This window comes from Prinia subflava, chromosome 5, assembly GCF_021018805.1.
Source record: "Prinia subflava isolate CZ2003 ecotype Zambia chromosome 5, Cam_Psub_1.2, whole genome shotgun sequence".
Lineage (NCBI taxonomy): Eukaryota > Metazoa > Chordata > Aves > Passeriformes > Cisticolidae > Prinia > Prinia subflava.
Window position 1 is genome coordinate 25,678,733 of NC_086251.1, and position 19,178 is coordinate 25,697,910.

Sequence of the window (19,178 nt, forward strand, 5' to 3'; positions counted from 1 at the left end):
ACTAAGGAGATTTTTGGCACTGTACAAAACACTCCAATAGTGTCTGGGTGGGACACTTGCAGACTTTGCAGAAAGCTCCACAGAAACTCCAATGACTGAAAATAGACTTATCTGTAAAAAAAAAAAAGAGTGACTCTGATTCAAAGAAAGACAGCTTCAGTTGAGTAAACAGCGAAATTCAAGATAAGGAAATGTTCACCCCAGTATATCCACACTCCAGCTCCTATCTGTGGGTGACGTCCGGCAATTGTGTGAAGGTGAAAACCACCTGGCTGTTCTATCACCCAGCTTAATGGAGCTTTTCAGCAAATATGAACCAAACTGTCCTCTCCAGAATGCCTTTAACTTCTTAGAACAGAAGACAAAACAACTCCTCCTTAAAATGTTCAGAGCTTGACTAGCCACCTCCTTGTGATCAGGCTGCTGCTTATGTGACATGGGTTTGGGGCTGTCTGCTGAGATGTTGTGCTCCTGGGGTCTTGGGTAGATTTTTGTGAGTCCAGACCTGTGGGGGGCAGAGTTCTTGTCCCAGCTGAAGCAGTAAAGAAATCAGCTCTCTGCCCAGTTTTCCCTGGGAAAAAGTGAAGATCAGGAGCCCAGGCTCCTTATTAAGGACACTATTATAAGGGAAAAGATGATGCATGGTGCATCTTAAAAGTGGCCACTGAACGCAATGAGACAAACCATGCTTGGTTCCTAACCAAGTCAATGCTTGTTTGTGCTGCAATTAGAGTGGAGTAATACACGTTGCACATAATACAGTCCAAGTTTCTCATAGAGATGAGTGTTGTGGACCTGCGACAAGCTCAGGAGCCAGCCCCAGTGTGACTGTAATTGTGAGGCATGGCAGTCCTTTGAAATTGTTTTTGAATGCAGGGCTGCAAAGAGCTTCCTGACTCATGTCCACTTACCTTCTATTTTAGATAACTTTGTCATCTAGTAGTTTTCACAAACCAGGCATGCTAAGGGAAGGGATTGTCCTTACAGTGTTCCATCTGCAAACCTCTCCAGAACCTCCAGGCTTTGTGATTTAAAAAATCTGCTTTCTAACCTGTCCTGAATTTTGTCCAGCTCACACCCACTTAATTTTGTTTAAAATATTGCTTTTTTTTTTGTTTAAAAAGCTTCTTTTCTACCCCTAGCAAGAGCAAGCAGAGAATCTCATGAAGAGGCTAGCCAGCGTCTCTGCCTCAGCTTCTCCTTGCAGTTGGTCCCAAACTGCAGTGTGTGATGGTTGGAGCATTGGACCTCCTAGCTCCATAGGACTAGCAGTAAATCTCACAAAATAAGAGAGATTTCAGAAATTCTTGGGGTGTCTGAAGAAGCTAAAACTGATGATCCTCTCAAGGATAAATTAGAGGAACTACCCTGCTGTCCCAGCACCCCCGTTCCTCTCAGGCAAGGGTAAATACCAAAGAGGATTCTGCCATGGCCAGTGACTCTTTCTAAGTCACTTGTTTGCCAGCCATACTTGGCCAAAGTTTTGATGGGGCGAAAGGAAAGCAAACCTCCGTGTTTTCATGACAAAATATATTTTAACATAACAAGATCTGTTTTCTCATTTAGTTTAAATGCCTCCCCAAACTCTCAGAAAGCATCCTTCCCCTTTACAATGCCTCTCTAGTCCCCAAGCATTAAAGCCCTGGAGTTGTCATTGCTGAACTGAGGCAGCCATTTAAATCAGGGATGGGGACTCCACTGATGCTCTTTGCTTCACAGATACAAAAGAAGGAGATCAACCCAGCTCTGAGGAGTTTATTAGCTGATGCAAGCATGACCCCATGCCATCTAAACCTCCAGGAAGCAAGTCAGATTGATGCTCCACTGATAAACATATCAGCAGCTGAGGAGCTGTGCACAGTGCAGCTCCCATAATTACTAACTCTGGTTCAGAGGCTTCTATGCAAAGGAACAATGGGCACCAAAACAGTTTTGTAGCCTGTTATGCACCACAGTGTTTTGCTGTGAAGGAAAGGCTTGCCCTGACAGAGAAGCCTGCTTTTCATGTCCCTGTCCTCTTCACAGTACTGAGGTAATTCCTGCTGGTAAGGAGGCTATTGTCCACCTTTTAAGAACAGAAGCCAGGGATGTACATGCTAGCTAAGGAGATGAAAAAAAGGGTTTAGTAAAAAGGGAAGTGCCAAGCAAAAAAAATGTTCCTCTCGTTGCAAATCTGTCCCTATTATCAAAGGATTTCCCTGTCACCAGCAGTGCCTGAGATGGAAGTGACAGCTCATTTGTTTTGCCTTCGCTGCCAGCAGTGAAGCACATCTGTGCATGTCATTAAGTAGCGTGCAGAAGACATCTACATTTTTTCCTCATCTGTTTTTCTTCTTTGCCCACCAAGTTGAGGTTCTGCCTTTGAAAATAAGTTTGTGCTCAGCAGCATTTGGAAAACTGTGGGATGTGAGCTGCTGCCCAGCCAGACCCTGCCATCTCAGGGTGCTCACTGAGCTGCTCTCACCTACGTCAGAACCAGCTTCTTCTTGTGCAACTCTGCAATCAGCCATGGATATTATGACTGGGCAGCTTCCTTACACCCAGAGCAGTATTTACTTTGCAGGGGAATGCTTTGTGTAAAGCACTCATGCCCTGCTCACTCAGCAGTGCTGAGGCAGGACTCTCTGGGCAGCACCTCACATATGCAGTGAGTCCCTCCAAGGTGATTTCCAGCCCTTATGAAAGGCAGGCCTTTTTCCAGTTCCCTGGGTTTCTTAGAACTCTGACCCTTCCACACAAAATTAGATTATTCCTTAGTCTCTCATCTCTTTACTGGGATGTGGTTTATTTTCAATCAGTTTCTTTCCTTCCTGCTCATTTTTCCTTCTTGACCTAGAACAGCAAAGCAGTGTATTTGCACAGCAGCCAGAGCTACAGAAAGTACATCCATGTTATTGCAGAAGAGCAGAATTCTGTCCTAGATGATGGACTGCTTGGAGGGCAAGGGGAGAGGTAAAAGGGCAGTGATCCTCATGGAGTTATCCCAGCAGGCTCCTAACACTCGCACTTTTCCAACCTCATTTCATAGCATGGCAGGTGTGATATGAAATGCTCTGCTTCCTGACCAGCCAGAGAGGTTGTGCTGGAAGTTGTCATGGAAGTGCAATTTTAAACCATCAGACTTCTTTTGCTCTCCTCCAAATGTTTGCTTGGATGTCTGGAGGTACAGGCAGGCTGGTAGGCCAGGGTCACCTGAGTGTTTATTCACAGTCAGGATCTCTGACACGGGCTTCAACAGTAAGGATGCCTACAGACAACATTCAAGAGTGTGTGTTGGCAGGCTGAGCTGAATAACAAAACCATGAATTAGTTAGTGACAGTAACATAGTATCTAGTTCATATTGTGCATAATACTAATTTTCGTTTTTCTTCCAGGTGCTGCAGCTTGCTGGAACTCCATTTCTTTTCTAGGGCATATATTTATACTGCTTTGGAATATTTCTGGCAAATATTCCAATGTAGATTTTTAGTTATGACCTACACTGAACCCCAGGATTTCTGTAGGACAGAAAACTTTCCCTCTAGGAAACCGTTAATTCTTTCTCTCATAAATGAAAGATGCAGCATGGTGTCTTCACCTCTGAGAGATCTCTTTTCCCACAGACACAAGGGATTTTGAAAGGGATATCCTTCCAGCCAGGGCTCTTATGGTATCAGAGCTGCAAAGGCTGAAGGTGCAACTTGTTTCTTTTCAGCAGGAAGGCAGGAATCCTGAAGATGACTAAATCAGGCACGGTCAGTGTGGTTGGGTTTCCCCAGGGTTCATAAAGACTCATTGCTGAGAAAAAGCCTGTGGTCCTGGTGGCATTGCAGTGGGTTATCAACAAAATGGGGTTGTTCTATTGAAAAAAAATCTATCAAAATCCAAAGTGTTGGCTAGATAATTTCTGGCCAGCACCAGCCTGTAACCCTTTTATCAGTTACACTGTGTAAGATGAAAAGACAGGTAGGCAGAGTACATGAGGCTGTGTAGTAGTTGAGGCTTGCTCCCTGCCAGGAGAGTTTCCCAGGAGTAGAATGACCAAAGGCAACAGCTGAGATCTCCAGTCAAAGGAGATGTCTGGAAGAACCTTGTAGGGGGAAGCGATCTTGCAATGAGTCACCCTAGGTCTGATAGCCCTGCCTAAAGAGGCAAAGGTAATTGCCTTTGATTAATGCTGGCAAACTTCTGTGAACTCCAGTGAGGATATGAAAGGACTGACATGCCTCTTTGAGATGGGGGTAAGATAGAGTACAGCCAAGTGTGGGAAGAAAATTAAGCTGAGATGTAGTTTTTAATTACCAATAGAGCCATGCTCTAGAATAGAGGGTTGAGAGCACAACTTGGTCTCTTCCTAATCTTTTGTGATCCTTGATGTATAGAAAGGAGTTTAGGGAAGAGCAGCCCAGGATTGCTGTATAGTCCCATTTGTAGCATTTTAATGCTTATGCTGCCCCCTCACCCTTCCTTGCTCACTGGCTGTAATTACCTAGACCACAGATGTAGCCAGAGATTTCCATGGATGCCAATAAAACATGGAAGGGCAGCATCAGTGAAGTTAGCACTGATACTTAGCAGAAGAAAAACTCCATCTTCACTGGCTATTTATGCGGATGAGGCAGGAAGAAGGCTGTACCCCAGAGTGTGCTGTTTCCTCTCGATGAACATCCCAGGAGCTCAGCAGCCCCGCTCTGGTCTCACCTCTGGAAAAGGGGGAAGGGAATGGTCCAAGCCATGCCTGACAGCAAGTGGCAACAGGAGGCCTTCATGCTGCTTGGATGCATCTGTTTGCATGTCTGGAGGCCTGGTGAGCTCGCTTTGTCCAGCCACGTCAAGTATTGTGACAGCAGCACAAGCTTCAGCCTGGGTTTGGACATGACTGCCTGGGCCACCAGCTTACCCAGAAACCCTGGCCTTCTTGGGAGCCTGTGCTACTCATCAGCTGCTCTTGTGTACTAAAGTCTGCAGAGGTGTCTCAGTATGCAGACTGCCTCATCCTCCTCTGCCTATCCCAAAAATGATAGACTCAGACTGGGGTGCTGTTTCTCCACCCATAATTAAAGCTAGTTCAGACTTTTGTTCTGGAAGAGTTCCTGCTGCTGCTGCTGCTAGGCTCCGGACTTCCTATATGGTATCCTCTCATCCCCGTGGGCTGTGGCTATGCTCACATAGTTCTGCCTGTGCTACAGGCATCACGTGGAAGCAGCAGAACAGACATGAATGTCCCACATTCTGCTCTTGGGTCCATCTCTTTATTTTATCTGGGGACTTGATAGCTGTGTGAAGACACCACGTTTCAGTCTTTCTCCTCTCCCACTACACCACCAAGGTGGCATATGCACTATTTAAGTAGCAATAGGCATAGAGCTTCCTTTTAATCATCTCCTAACTTTGCAGACTGTAGGATTCATGTTTCCTTCAACAGCACTAAAGTTTGCTCTTAATGCGTACTGTTTCTCCCTTAATTACCTGAACCCCAGAGCTGTAGGTATAACCAAGAGAGTTTGATTATTCCGTTCTCTCTGGAAACTCACAGAAGACAATAATGGGGACTGGTATCTGTACACACTTCAGACTTTTATCCCATTTTGAGGACCATAAGAAGAAGCATTGTGATGTTGCTGGCAATAATCCTTACCCTGCTATGGCACCCTGTGAGTACCAGTTAATAAATGTTTATCATACCCTATGGAGAGGAAGGAATTCCATTTTGCAAATGGAAAGGGGAAGTAATTCACCCAAAACTGCACAAGGAAATTATGTTAAAGCCTGGGATAGCATTTCCAGGTTTCTGATGACCTAAATTATATTTAGACTTGCCTTCTCTCTCAACACCTAACGCAGTATCTTTATTATCCAAAAAGAGATGTTTGGAGATAGTGAATAAGTGCAGTGCATGTAAAGCTAGGATACTGCTGCTACTGGTACTCACAAGGCAGGCAGGCACTGCAGGAAGTATTCTTCCTCCCAAAGTATGGTTGTATTTTGTTATTTAGCACATAGTCCCTGTACTTCATGTTTAGCATCTTTTGACAGGAGTTTTGTACATGTAAGACTTTACTGTTAGATACTAATAACTTACTATTCTGCAAATCTATTTGGCTTACAAGAAAGAAATCAAATCATCCTGCAGAAGATATCACAACATTAGATATCCTCTCCTACCCTCCCTTCAAATTATACACTGCTGCCCTGGTCATATTCTAGGGTGGCTGACATCTTTCATCTGCTGTACATTATTAAAACCCCTTAGCAAGCGGAATGAAAATTCTCCTGTGCTATGTATAGCACCATGTGTACAACTATCCCCGCCTGGGAGTACAGCCTGGGTACCCACACTTGGATCTTTCTGGTTGGGGTTTTGCAAGCCTTTTTTTCCTCCGTGCCCGCCAAGCCTCTGGCTGGCCGATGGCATTGGCACTCTGCAAGAAGCCTGCTGCTCTCCTTCCCTGGCAGAGGTTTCACAGGGTTTCAAAGTCTCCCTCCACTGCGGTTATTAAAGGCTTTTGTTTATCTTGTGAAATCTGCCCCGTGAATGCTGACACTGACTGAAGTGCTGGGAGAGTTTCCCTGACTCTTCCTCTCTCTGTCTCTCACGGGTCTATTCCCATGAAAATGATCTCAGGTGTGCTGTGCGTCATCAGTCTGCCCCGGGCGCTCCCTGCCTCGCTGGCAGGGAAGATGAATGCGCTGTTTCTGAAGCTCTGCCCGTAGCTGGGCGCTCCTCCGGCTCTGCGCTGTCAGGAGCCACCCCAGCGGCTCCGGCCACGGCGGGCTCCGCTGTCCCCAGGCACACGCCGCTCCCCAGCCGCTCGGCCCAGCAAAGGGCTCGCTGCGGGAGAGCAGCTGGGGCTCTGCAACACCACCCGAAACCCATGTGCGCTGTTTGGGCTGCATTTTCCCAGCCTCTCTCCCATTCAGCCCTGCAGGGATGCAGCCTCTGACGGGAAAACTGAATCCTCCCACGATGAGCTCTCCTTCAGCACGTGATGCTGACTTTCCCTTTTGGATGAGAAAGGATCTCAAGTCTGTAGGGCTGAGGTGTTGACGCACCTTCCAAGGGAGATCCCAGCTAGATCCCTGTGTCCCTGCTGCCACTTTAGCAATGTAACCAGGTGTTTAACCCTCTGGACAAGCAGAGGGTTAAGCTCGGTGGCAGGGTAAGATGCTTAAGAGGACGGTGGAGGAAGGGGCAAGTCCACAGCTTCAGTGCCCTGAGCTCACTGCAAAGTTTAACATTTGTGGTGGCACCACCAGCACAAGTGTTCACATGCAGGTAATTGCTTAGGAATCACCAGTGCTGACCCCACCAGGAAATTCCACCATGCCACCAACACAATGATCGGCAGCGCAGCCACAAGAAGGGAGCTTTGCTGTCTGTGATTGATTCGCTAAACTGTCCTCTCTTCCACAGGAGGTCAAGCTCTCCCACCCTCACCACCAGCAGAGCCAGGTCCCATGGGTGGGCTCCCGTTGCCAGCTGGGGGAGCAGCAGGCACCAGGCCTGGCTCTGAGGCTGCCACTGTAGTGCTTCCTTCTGCGCTGAAAGCCTGGGGAAGGTTTCAGCAGGGCCTGGCTCGCTTTCTGAGAAAACAAGGAAAGAGAGCTTTACCCTAGACCCTGGGAAGCCCGTGTATTTTCATTGTATTTTAATTTTAAGAGATTGTCTGCCCCGCCCAAGATTATCTCATGGGAAAGAAAAGCCTGGCTCAGTGACTCGTGGTGAAACTTGTCCCCGAGCCAAATTTCTTTGCACCTGATGTTCCTCCATAGGAGCAGAAACCAGAGTATTTCAGTTCACAACAGTGCCCCAGGGGTAGTGCTGGGGATAAGGGGTTGGAGGGGGAGGATGGGACCCACATCTCCTCCTGCTTCTCCAGAACAAGTCCTGCAAGTTTGGATGCCGGGCAGCTCAGTCTGGGAGCTGGAAAGGGCATGGTGTCACCCTGGGAACGAGGATCACGTGGGCCTGCAGCAGAGGGAACCTGTCTCAGGGATAAGTTGAGACATACCCTGCCCTCTTGTGCAATAGGTCTTTGCAAGTACAATGCTGTATTTATATGGTGGGAACTGGAGCCCAGGGCTGGACTCTGCAGAGGCATGAGTAAGCAGCTTCCAGGAGGCCCAGGTGCCAGCTGGGCCAGCTCTTTGATTCCTTTTCTGGGAGCAGATGCAGACTAAGTGCTGGGTCTCAATCAGCATTCTCCAGTACAGGAAGGACAGTCTTAGAGCCATATTGTAAAGTTCAAGTGGTTTATTTGGATAAATGCTTTATCTCCCAGGCTCACTACAGAGTGATTTAGCATGGTTGAAGAGAGGCAATGATGTAAAGCAGAGCCAAGATGTACAAGCAGACCATCTGACCGAGGACAGCATCCTGGGCAAAAAGGACTCTCAGCAGAATGGAAGAGCAGCAGTTCAATTAGCACACAGGCTGTGGGAGGGCAAACATTTCTTGTGGTGACAGCATCTGTTTGAGCAGTGCCTCTGCTCCCTTATGCTCTTCTGGTGTTCTCATGCTGGTCTCTTTGAGCATGTTCCCATCCTCTCTTTGAGAGACTGCAGAAAGGACCAGGGGAAAGGACCAATCTAGACAAAATTAGGGGTAGAAAGGCATTAAGAGCAAAGTTGAAGCAGATTACTTAGCTGCCACTACAGCTGAGAAAAGTCAAACCAGACTCTGATTCCAAGCTGGGCCTAATTGATAAATAATGTTAAACTTGGAGCAATCTGAAGGAAAAAGCCATTTAGCACCTGAGGATTAAATTGGGGGAGTGTTAAGAAAGTGATAAGGTTGTTAATGCAATCCCACCCCTCTCAGGAAATGGGGGGAGGATGCCATTCCGAGGTAATTGCATTTCAGCAGGGTTCCTCCTGCTTGGCTCCTGTTAGGTCCTGACCTGGTAATAGTTCAGCCTGTCCCTTCAAAGTAAAAAGGATGTAACCTATAGGGCATAATGATCTCCAGAAGGACTTTCAGTCTTGCCCTTTTGGTGCTGGAAGGAGGATGTACTGAGTCAGATGAAACCTGGTATTACTTTGAGGTTTAACTCCCAGTCAGGGTTCAGCAGAAGCTGAGGAAAGTGTTGCTAGCTGGAAACCTTTTTGGCACAGTTAAGCCCATTTAGGGTGCGATAACTACAAAAAATGAAAACTAGAGGGTCCTTTCCATACTGTGTCCCTAATGTTGCTGACATCCAAGCTCAGGTCTTTTGGAGATGGTGGCAGCTCCAAGTGGCAGTAAACACACTGGCTTCATGTGGATTTACAAAACATGGTGTGTACCTGTACTGAAGTACATGTACTGTTACGTATGCTGGGTCACAACCAGCATGCTCCAGTACAGGAAGGACAGTCTTCCTTATCAGTTACTCTGCTGGATGCAAGGATTTGCAGGAGTCTGCTACCCAGGATCCAAGTCAGAGCCCTGAGCAAGAAAGAAGGTACTAGAGAGTTTCTACCCTGTAGGAATGTTGGCACTTTTAGCATTTGATGCTGAGCTTTGTGCCATGGAGCAAGTCAGATCAACTAATCATAAGGATCCTTTTTTGCAGGAAAGTAAGCAATGCTTGTGAGGAATTGTGCTGGCCTAGCAATGGACTGGGCTAGCTTCACCCAGCCTGGTGGGGTGGTTTGTGTTAGCAACAGTCTCCCAGGAACTCCTCTGTGCTCTCAGCAGCATCTGAAAATACAGGTTGGTCAAGCAGCACTGCAAGGCAGAAACAAGCCCAGACTCTACCAAAGCCAAGTAGTAGCACAGATTCAGTACTGCACCATGAGAGGATGAGAGCAAGGCTTTAAAGACACCTTAGGTGGCTTTGGTAGGAAATTCCACATAATGAGATAGATTCACACCCCCACGCCCAGGAGTTCAGCTTTGTTCACGGATTTCAGGGAGTTTTAGAGTGCTTATTGTGCATATGACAGGATATGGCTCAATGGAATGACTCACTCTCTGTAAGGTTAATTCACACTTTGCTGCTATTTCCATTCACAGGTGCTTCTGTAAGATTTAGTGCCAGGAAGCTACAAAGTTGGGAGCCAACTTCAAATAATCCCACAGGTTACTTCACATCTAGTAAACAGCGGTCTGCAGAAGGACAGTGTGATGTTGGTAAATAACCATGCCTCCTCCCCCCCAAAAAAGTCCTAAAAACCTCAACAACCTTCTCACCCAAAACACAAGCTCTCAAGTAATGTTTTATTTGCAATAATTTCCTATTCCCGTCTGATTTCTGAATTTGCTCATTACCTCTGCTACACTGGGTTTTTGTCCATTTTCTTTCCTAGCTCTCTGCTGAACCACTACACTCCTCCCTCAGTAAACTCACTTTCCAGCCCTCTCACTCTGGAGCAGCTGTGGGGCCCCACATCTGGACAGGCAGGAGCCCTGACCGATCTGTAATACTGGAGATAGAGCTAAAAAGGTTAGTCCTGTGAGCTGTCTTGGATAGAGCCTTTGCATCCTATGTGGCACAGGCAAAATTTTTCAGTACTTGAGCACTGTTGAACTACCAAAGTTAAGTGAAGCTGGTTGCTAAATTACCCATCAGTCAAATGACAGAGCAGCATGCTGTCATTAAATGCAAGTCCTACATGGGCTTGGCTTAGTGAGTGCTGGGAGGGCCTCCTGAGTGGTCCCTGCATGGCAGCTCCTGGGGAGAGGCATTGAAAGCCTTGAATGTTTGCTACTCCATTCCCCTCAGCAGCCTCCATGCTGAGTGGCTGCTGAGGTAGAAAAAGATTAACTGAGGTGACAGAAGGAACCTGGAATGTTTCAGCTTTGAGGGGATTTTTACCATTGCTAATGGGAGTTAGGACACGGCGTGAGAAGTGGGGCTATTTCCCTGTTATGCTTATTGTCAGTAAAATGGAGTAACTCCTTCTCCATATTAAAACCCAACTTATTTTGCACTGAAAAAATTACAAACACAAATTGTGGATATTAAAAAAATTTATTTGAACAAATTTTAGACACAATCACATAGGGAGAAAGTAGCTCTTAGTACAGTTTCTTTTTCAGAATGAAATAAACCTGCTTCATACCAAGCTACAGCAGGACAACCCTTGCCCTCCTCAGCAGGAAGGAGGCTGGTGTTCTTTCCACCTGGGAATTGCTCCACAGGGATATGGCATGCTCTTTGGCAGGTCACACCACAGCCCTTGGTCTCACAGGCTAAAGAAATGTGTAAAGACCCAACAGACAAACTGAACTAGTGATACAGCAAAGGTGCCTGGACAGGTAGAATATACATACAAGGATGCATTGCTGAGTGAGAGCTTTGTCAGGAAGTGGTGTCCTACTAGACCAGTCAGACATGTCACTTCTAGCTACTGTCTCTGTGCTCACCATCTCTTAGGACTCCTCACTGGACTCAAATGGCATTTCAGTTGGAGGAGTCCTTTCAACATTCAGCTCATTTTGCTGCACCATCCTTTTCAGGTCTCTGAGCCTTACCCTAGACGCAGCTTCAAGGCCACTTCCCTTCACAGAAAGATTTCTCCACCTCTTTCATCCTGCAATACTGCCCAGGCAGACAGCAGTCTTGTTTCACATCCTGGGAACCACATAAGCTGCACTACAAAACCAGTCGGCTGTGAGAGATGTTCGCAGGCATTTGTTTGGAGCCAGACTGCATTACTCACATTTGCCTTGCTACAGGCTCATTAGCTCACCTATGCTTGCTTTTGGTCCAGGGAAAACCATCCACAGCTATTTCTCTTTCTGTCACATTACTCCGGAGTGTCCCCAAAGTGATGGGCCGTGGCCAGAAGCAGAGAACCCCCTGAGTATCAAAAGCATTTCTTGACAGACTTGTCACGCTCTCTGCTACATAAACCAAAATGAAATGTCTCTGCAAAGGATTTGGAAATTGATGCAAGTTCTGTAATAAAATATAAAAAATGTGAATAGACTGTTTGGGATATTAATCCCCTGAGAAACAGGTGAGAGGGGAAGGGAATGCAACATAAGGAATGATTTTCTCCAACATAAACTTCATGGATTTCCTTTGCTTTTGACTTCAACAGATCAAGCAATGACTTTAAAGAAAGGGAAGCAAAACAGAAAGAAGCCCTGAGTCCTCTGTTCCTGTTCTGCAGCCTCAGGAAGAACAGTACAAGGTGAATTCCATTCTTCTGTTTAGAACTGAAATGGAGGATTTTACTAATGAAGTGGAACTCTCTCTCGCTACAACCCACTCCTTTTGATTCAGAACTGAATGTATGGACAATATTACTTTGAAATTCATATCACTAGCAAAATTTTCAGGTCCCTAAAAGTTTCCCTGCATATTAGCATCTCAACTAAGTAGAATCACAACTTTCATTTAACGACATTCATTCTTCTTTCCTTCTGCATCTACCTTTCTTCATTCCATCTTTCTCCTTTCTGCTTGCTTTCTTCCTTCTCTCTCCATCCACATTTAACCCCTTGGTAGTGTTATAAACACTTTGCTGATGTTTTTTTTCTCTGCTAGACAGAGCCACTCCTCACTGTTCCTCACCTCTTTTTTCTTTCGAAACACCACACACACAAAAAGCCTTTTAAACCTGGTGCCCAAGTCCACAACTATCTCTTAGGATAGGACTGTCACACTGGCACCCAGTGGACTAGAAAATCCTCTCAGAGAAGGTTTTGCTCAAAGTATTATTGTAGGTCCCAGTGCATTTTCTCCTCAGCTTGCTAACGGCCTTTATTTAGGAAATACCTTCTCAAGCGTACTCCTAGTACAGGGCCTTTAAGAAAGACAGCTGCTTTTTCACAGCCAAGTGAATTCTACCTATTTTGGCAAATGGAATCAGAGGGGGAACCCAAGTCTCATGTTACAAGCTCTGCACCCCATGCCTGACCACATTGCAGCTGCATGTAACTGCCCCTGCCCTACTCTCTGCCACGCCTGTAAATCAGCCAAAACACAGGCTGATTTCAGAAGTCCCTCATGTTTATTACGTTGCATCAGAGCTCTGAAAGTGTGTGAGCTTCAACCAGAAAACTGGTCATTCTGAACAATTTAAGGAACCTGCCTGTTCTGGGATACGGAGTCTTGATGTACTAAAGGCTCACATTCGTCTGGGACACTACAGACATGTCCAGCAGGTATTATAGCTGCCTGGACCATTCCACATCTCAGCACAATGGGAATCTAGTTCATGTCTCCTAGGCATCTGATACTGTACCCAGCAAGAGACAGGTTTCCAAGCCCAGCAGCTTATCATACCCTCCTTGCTCGGGCAATAGGAGCAGTCACTCCAAGAAAGTGCAGAGCCAATACTGGCATTGGGTGTTTCCTTTCCCCTCCCTCAAAGCAGCTTCAGACAAAGCAGAAGAACTTTTTCCAGCGGCACTTAGAGAGAGTCTTGATGCCTTTGGCAGTCATCTTCTTTTCCTGACGTGCCTTGTGCTCAACACCGCTGACAATGGCCATGTCAAAAACTTCTTTAAGGTTCTTCTGGGTCAGTGCCGAGCATTCCAGGTAGGCTTCAGCCCGGATTTTGTCAGCTAGACCTTCTGCCTGAGGCCGGGGCACCGGCTTCACGTGGTAGCGATCCAGGCTGATGAGGACATTGACATCATCCCGCAAGTCTGCCTGCGTCCCCACTAGCAGCACTGGTGCCCGGGGGTTGTGAGTTCGTATCTCAGGGATCCATTTCTCTGTAATGTTTTGGAAGGAGCTTGGGTTTACCACACTGAAGCAGACAAGGAAGACGTCGGTGTCAGGGTAACAAAGAGAGCGCAAACAGTCAAAGTCCTCCTGTAGAAAAGGGAGGGGAAAAAAATCTTCACTGGACTGCTCTTCTAACAGCATGATGCTGCAGTAACTTTTCTAAAAGTTAACTAGGATAGAAACAGAGACAGGGCATTGTACTGACTTTGTGGCCATGCCACATTTCAGGCAAAAGTTTCAGAGGTGAGGGCATCTGTCATTCTCTTATCTGCGACTGCCATACCAGCAAACAGCTGGTGCTGGACCAGTGCATTTCCTTTCTTCCCAGTTAAACACTGCCTTTCTCAAAGCCTGAAAACAATCCCTGTCCCACAGGACCAGAGTTGACAGGTGCTTTGATAGAGCTTACCTGTCCAGCAGTGTCCCACAGCTGAATCCGGACTGGGGCTCCATCCACGAGGACCTGCACTGTAGCAGAAGGAGAATAAGGATGAGTCTAAAGCAGCTGGCCATCACACACACATATGCTCATACAGGCCTTGCCTGCACTCTGGTTCATACCCTGCTGAACAGACTCACTGAAGTCCCTCACATCTCCTAGCTGAGGATCCTCACAAACCTCAGTAAGACTACTGAAGCTTGCCCTGGAAACATTAAGAGAACTGCAGCAGACCTGATTTTGTTAGCTCTCAGGCATTTTGTGTTCTCCAGAATTTTGAGAGAATAGCTCCACATTTATGGACAACTGCTCCTCTAGACAAGAATACCACTTAGTGAAACAGTTCCCTGAGAACCACTTGTTCTTTTTCCACAACCCAAGAAAAAAGATAAAGATAAAACCAGAGAACTTCAGCAACTTGCTCCTATCTTCCTGGCCAAGCAAATTCAAATCAGTCTCCATCAAACAAGCTATGGGAGATTTTTCCCACCCAGACCAGAAATTTAGCCTTTAAAAAAATGTTACATGAGTGTCCTAGCTAAGGAAAACCCCACCTTTGTAATGAAGAAGCTATTAAGGAAACAGTGATGAGTAAAATCCCTTTCAGAGACTATCCACATGCTGAAAAACTGCTGAGTTACACATGTAAGGTTTGCTCCCATTTCACTCCCTAATCACAGTAAGCCTTCATGTGGTATCAGCTGACTCAGACTGAGGGCTGGCAGGACCTCTGATGGCAATCAGGAATGAAACTGTTAGATGTTTAAGTGCATAGACACCACAGGGATTGGCTAGGAATTGAGGAGAGAGAAGGGGTTGTGGGGCTGGAAATCACTTGAAAGTCCCGACAAGGTGGATGGGGCTCTGCTTGGGTGAATAGAGGCAGCCACCATGGCTAGGGTGGCAATGGCTGGCATTTGCCATGAACTACCAAAACTCCACTGCTGGATGCAGGGAGGAGGCTGTATTATCCTTTTTGTTTAAAAAGAAAAAAACAAAACCAAACCAAAAAGCCTCCCAAAACCCATAAATAAACAAAAATATCCCAACCAGAATCAGGATCAATCTTTTGTGATTCTTGAAGTCATTAGTCAGGAGAGAAGTGATAAAAACAAGAGAGTTTAACACAAGTTTTGAAAGGGAGCACTCTTCCCTGAAAGCAGTCTCGGGAAAATAAAAGGGACACACAGACAAAAAGATGACTGAAGTTTGGTGGGAGACCAAGACTGGAAGAAAAATGAAGGGGTGGGTGCGTCCACCACAGTGCCACTCCTCGCGGCGTAGCTCAAAGTCATTGCTTCCGTGTGACTGGGAAACACTTGGGTAGTTACCATATCTGCCCCAGAGGAGGAAGAGAAACCTGTTCCTGATCAAAGAACCTGCGAGATCCTGACTTGATCTTCAAGGCAGCAGGCATTTGACTTTCTAGTATCTGGTTTTCTCTGTCTCACAAATGCATTGAGAGAAGGAATTAGCATCTCTGAAACGTCTTGCCATCTTCAGAAGAAACTCACCACATATATTACCTACTGCTCCAGCATTTGCACGAAGTTTCATCCCATCTGCTGCTAGCTTGAGCTATGCTAGCAGCTCTGCAATAACCCTCCAAATCCCGCCCTCACAACGGTCCACACCCTCAGGATGAGGATGGATCATGGTACAGTAGCGAAGGGGCTGGCTGAACAGGATAGCCTGGTGCAGAAAGGTCATCAGGTACACATTTCACTCAAGGCTGCTCTACCTGGCAGCGACACCCAGCAGGAGGTAGCAGCCAGACAGATACATGTGGCTGGGTCACTGTCCCAGAGAAGTTCCCCTGATAATGCAATACCTTCTCCTATCTTGTTATTAGCATCACAGTCCCATGACCAGGATTAAGGTTAGAATTTAAACTACTCAGTTCTGCCTGCAATTTCAATGGCAGGTATTCCCCTAAAGTGGAAGGAATTGGGTTGAAATTTCTGAGCTGGATCCTGAACCATAATGTGTGACTCCAGGAAGGGACTTTCTTCAGGTTTATCCAGGGTAAGAGTAGAGGTGGGAAGGGAAATTTGTCTGTTTTTCCATTTCTTTCCAATAAGCAGAAAGTGAACTTCACACGACATGTTTTTAATGTTTTTGATTTCTATCAGTTACAAATTCTATGAACCTCGGAAGTCAGACTTAGTACTGGGACATCCAGACTGGGACTAAACCCATGTGCAGCTATCTTCAAATTACCTGCTGTTAATCAGGGAGTCTCTGCACTCATCTTGCCTTCACTTTTCTGGACAATTATATTATGGATTTGCCCTTCCAAAAATGTGCAGTCTAATAACTACAGTAATTTTAAGCCTCTCTTAGTCCAATCCATACACATGACTAAAGAGAGCAGAGGGAGAAGTAACCTTTCCCTTGGAGGACTCATGATTCCTTACATATGTCGACAAAGGGCTTGTGGACCATGAACAGCAGCATGTTCCCAGTTCAGTTCTTCCAAGTGACAGTGAAATAGCTTGGAGAAGGTCAAGGTAAATCAACAGCTCAGAGTGAGCAACTGAGGGGGGACATTGAGACAAACAAAACACTCCCTCTAAACACCCCTAAGACTATGACACATAAGCTGTCTCATTCCTGGTCTGACTTGAGCACATCTCTAATCTACCAATCTACGTTGTCAAGTAGTGCTGTGTTTCTTCCTATCAAATGAAGATAAGAAATCTTTCAAAGGGCTTTGTATTCTCCTGGGGTTTATATTAGAAGTTGGAGCCCAAAGGAAGAGGCGTGTAGAACAAGAACAAAGATAGCATTGACAAAAGTGGAAACTAATGAGAGCTCATCACCTTGCAATTCTAGCCGACTTATAAAGCTTGTCAACTTTTTGACAACCTCTGTTCAATGCTAACTTCACCAGAAATGGAGGGAAAAGGATGGTTTCCTGAGTACCAGCTGAAGCTAAAACCACAGTGTTACACTGTAGGTTATTTCTGAAGCTAAGACCACCACAAACAATAAAAATACCCAAGCCCCCTTCTATTTAGTCATAACAACACTACAAAACCTGGAAGGTGACCAAGTTCATAGAACTTGCAAATCAACTCGACACGGTTGCAGAACGGGGGATCTCCACCTGCTAAACCTCGCAAAACGTCGGAGGGACTCGGTCCGAGTCGCAGAGATCCCCTGGAGCTGTGTGCCCGCAGAGCCCCCGGTCCGCAGCCCCGCACGGGCCAGCCCGTGGCCCGGGAGCGCTCGCCTCCCTCCGCCCCGGGACCCCGCTCCTCCCGACGCCGCGTCCCGAGGTTTCTGTGCTCCGGACTGGATCCTCCCGGCCGCCCCATGCCCCGCGCAGCCCGGGTGGGCACCTACCGGAGAAGGTGTCGAGGGCGGTGGGCTGGTACTCGTCGGGGTACCCGTTGGTGGTGTAGCTGACCACCAGGCTGGTCTTGCCCACGGCGCCATCGCCCACCAGCACGCACTTGATTCCCAGCTCCGGGCCGCTGCCCCGGGGCGGGCTGTGTCTCCGCAGGGCGGGCGCGTAATCCAGGAGCTCCTGGGGAGGCATGGCAATGGCACTGACGGTGGCACCGCGGACTCGACAGGGCTCAGCGTGGGGAGCGGCGCGGCGGGGCCGCTGCCATGCTAATGAGAGCGGGCTGCTGTCGGGGCTGCCGTGCGGGGCCACCCTCTCCAGCCCGCCGAGCTTCGCTACTCGTCATTACACCTGCCACCTTGCGCACAAAAGCAGCCCCTATTTCCCTAGTCCCGCCCTGTCCCGCCCCGCCGGGAGGTGGCCGAGCCCAGCCCAGCCCTGTCCTGCCCGGCCCGGCCCGGCCCGGCCGCCTCCTCCCGCCGCCGCCCCGCGGACGAGGGTCCCGCTGCTGCTCCCCCGTGCCCCGCGGTGCCCCGAGCGGCGCCTGCCCTCGGAATCTCGGCAGGGGCCACGCCGTGCTCTGGGTCGCGCACACGCGGGAAAGCCGCGCTCCATCCAAGTCGACCCCGCTTCCTTTTTGAAAGAAGCAGCTCCACTGTCCCATTTGGGGCATCTGTGATTTCTGCCGTGAAATCAGGACAGAAACAAAACCAACAGTGCTGGTCAATGTTGTGAAGGACAATATAAAACAAATGGCCAAAAGTCATCACATCTGTTAACTATGTGATTGCCATTACTGGCCTCCTGGTCCAGCCAAGCTGTTGCTACCCTCTGGCAAAAGCTACAAAGTGTATTTTCCCAGCTGCAAGGACAAGGGCAGGAGTTCCCAGTCTGCTGTCTGTTTTTCATATTCACCTCTGGTAGCTCACACACCACATTGTGCCCTTAGCAGCTAAGCAGACGGCTCCATCCCTGCCCTCAGGAGCTCACTTCTAAAGAAGTTTGACTAAACAAACAGAGGAGTGGGAACTCCTCTGCACTTAAAAGGAGAGATACAACCACACTATCAGCCATCACTGCACACCAGTGTAGCACCTCCAAGTGATTGGAAATACTGGAGGGAAAGTATTAATGCATGCAATACCCAATATGGCAACATTAGCTTTGAATGTGGAGCTGCTTCCTAAGGGAGGAGCTAAACTCAGGCTGTCAATGATCAACATTCAGTTACCGTGATGTCCTTCATGGTCCTCTCAGCAAGGCAGACCTGTTTGCACCAGGCAGGTTTGTGCTGCAAGCAGCTGCTGATTAGCAGTTCATGAGTTTGTCTTGCTGTAGTTCGCATCCATGCCGAGAAGATACAAAAGTGTTTCACTACACTAATGTTGAACTTGAGAAGAAATCTTTAAGTCAGGCACAGTCTAGAGTGCTTTTCCCTGTGGTTGGCAGAAAGTCAGAAGCACTGCAACTCTTCAGGTTCAGTGGACAAAGCATGTCCACTCTTCGGAGACAGCCAAGAAGTTTCCTGGGAACTGCAAGAAAGCTTTTCCTCTGCAGTTTTCTCTAGCAGTTTGCTTTAATCAACCCCTTATGTGTTTTTACGCATAGCACAGCCTCAAATTTCTACAGCTACAAAAAAAAAAAGAGGATAGTATTAGAAACTAGGCTGCTGCTAAAACATGTGCCAGATAGTTTAGCTACAGCGAGTGGCTGCTATCTCAAGGGACTGGCTTGCATTAG

The 19,178-nt window shown here is 47.3% G+C and overlaps 1 protein-coding gene across 1 annotated transcript; it reads right to left on the reverse strand.

The window, feature by feature from the left end:
* Positions 1-10,916: 10,916 nt before the first annotated feature.
* On the reverse strand, positions 10,917-17,826 carry RHOV (ras homolog family member V). The gene is made up of 3 exons (XM_063398518.1): positions 17,435-17,826; positions 14,057-14,115; positions 10,917-13,734 (listed from the first exon to the last, which is right to left on the reverse strand). Exons 1-3 carry the CDS (start codon positions 17,628-17,630, stop codon positions 13,294-13,296), a joined length of 696 nt encoding a protein of 231 aa, XP_063254588.1. The 5' UTR covers positions 17,631-17,826; the 3' UTR covers positions 10,917-13,293.
* Positions 17,827-19,178: the final 1,352 nt, after the last annotated feature.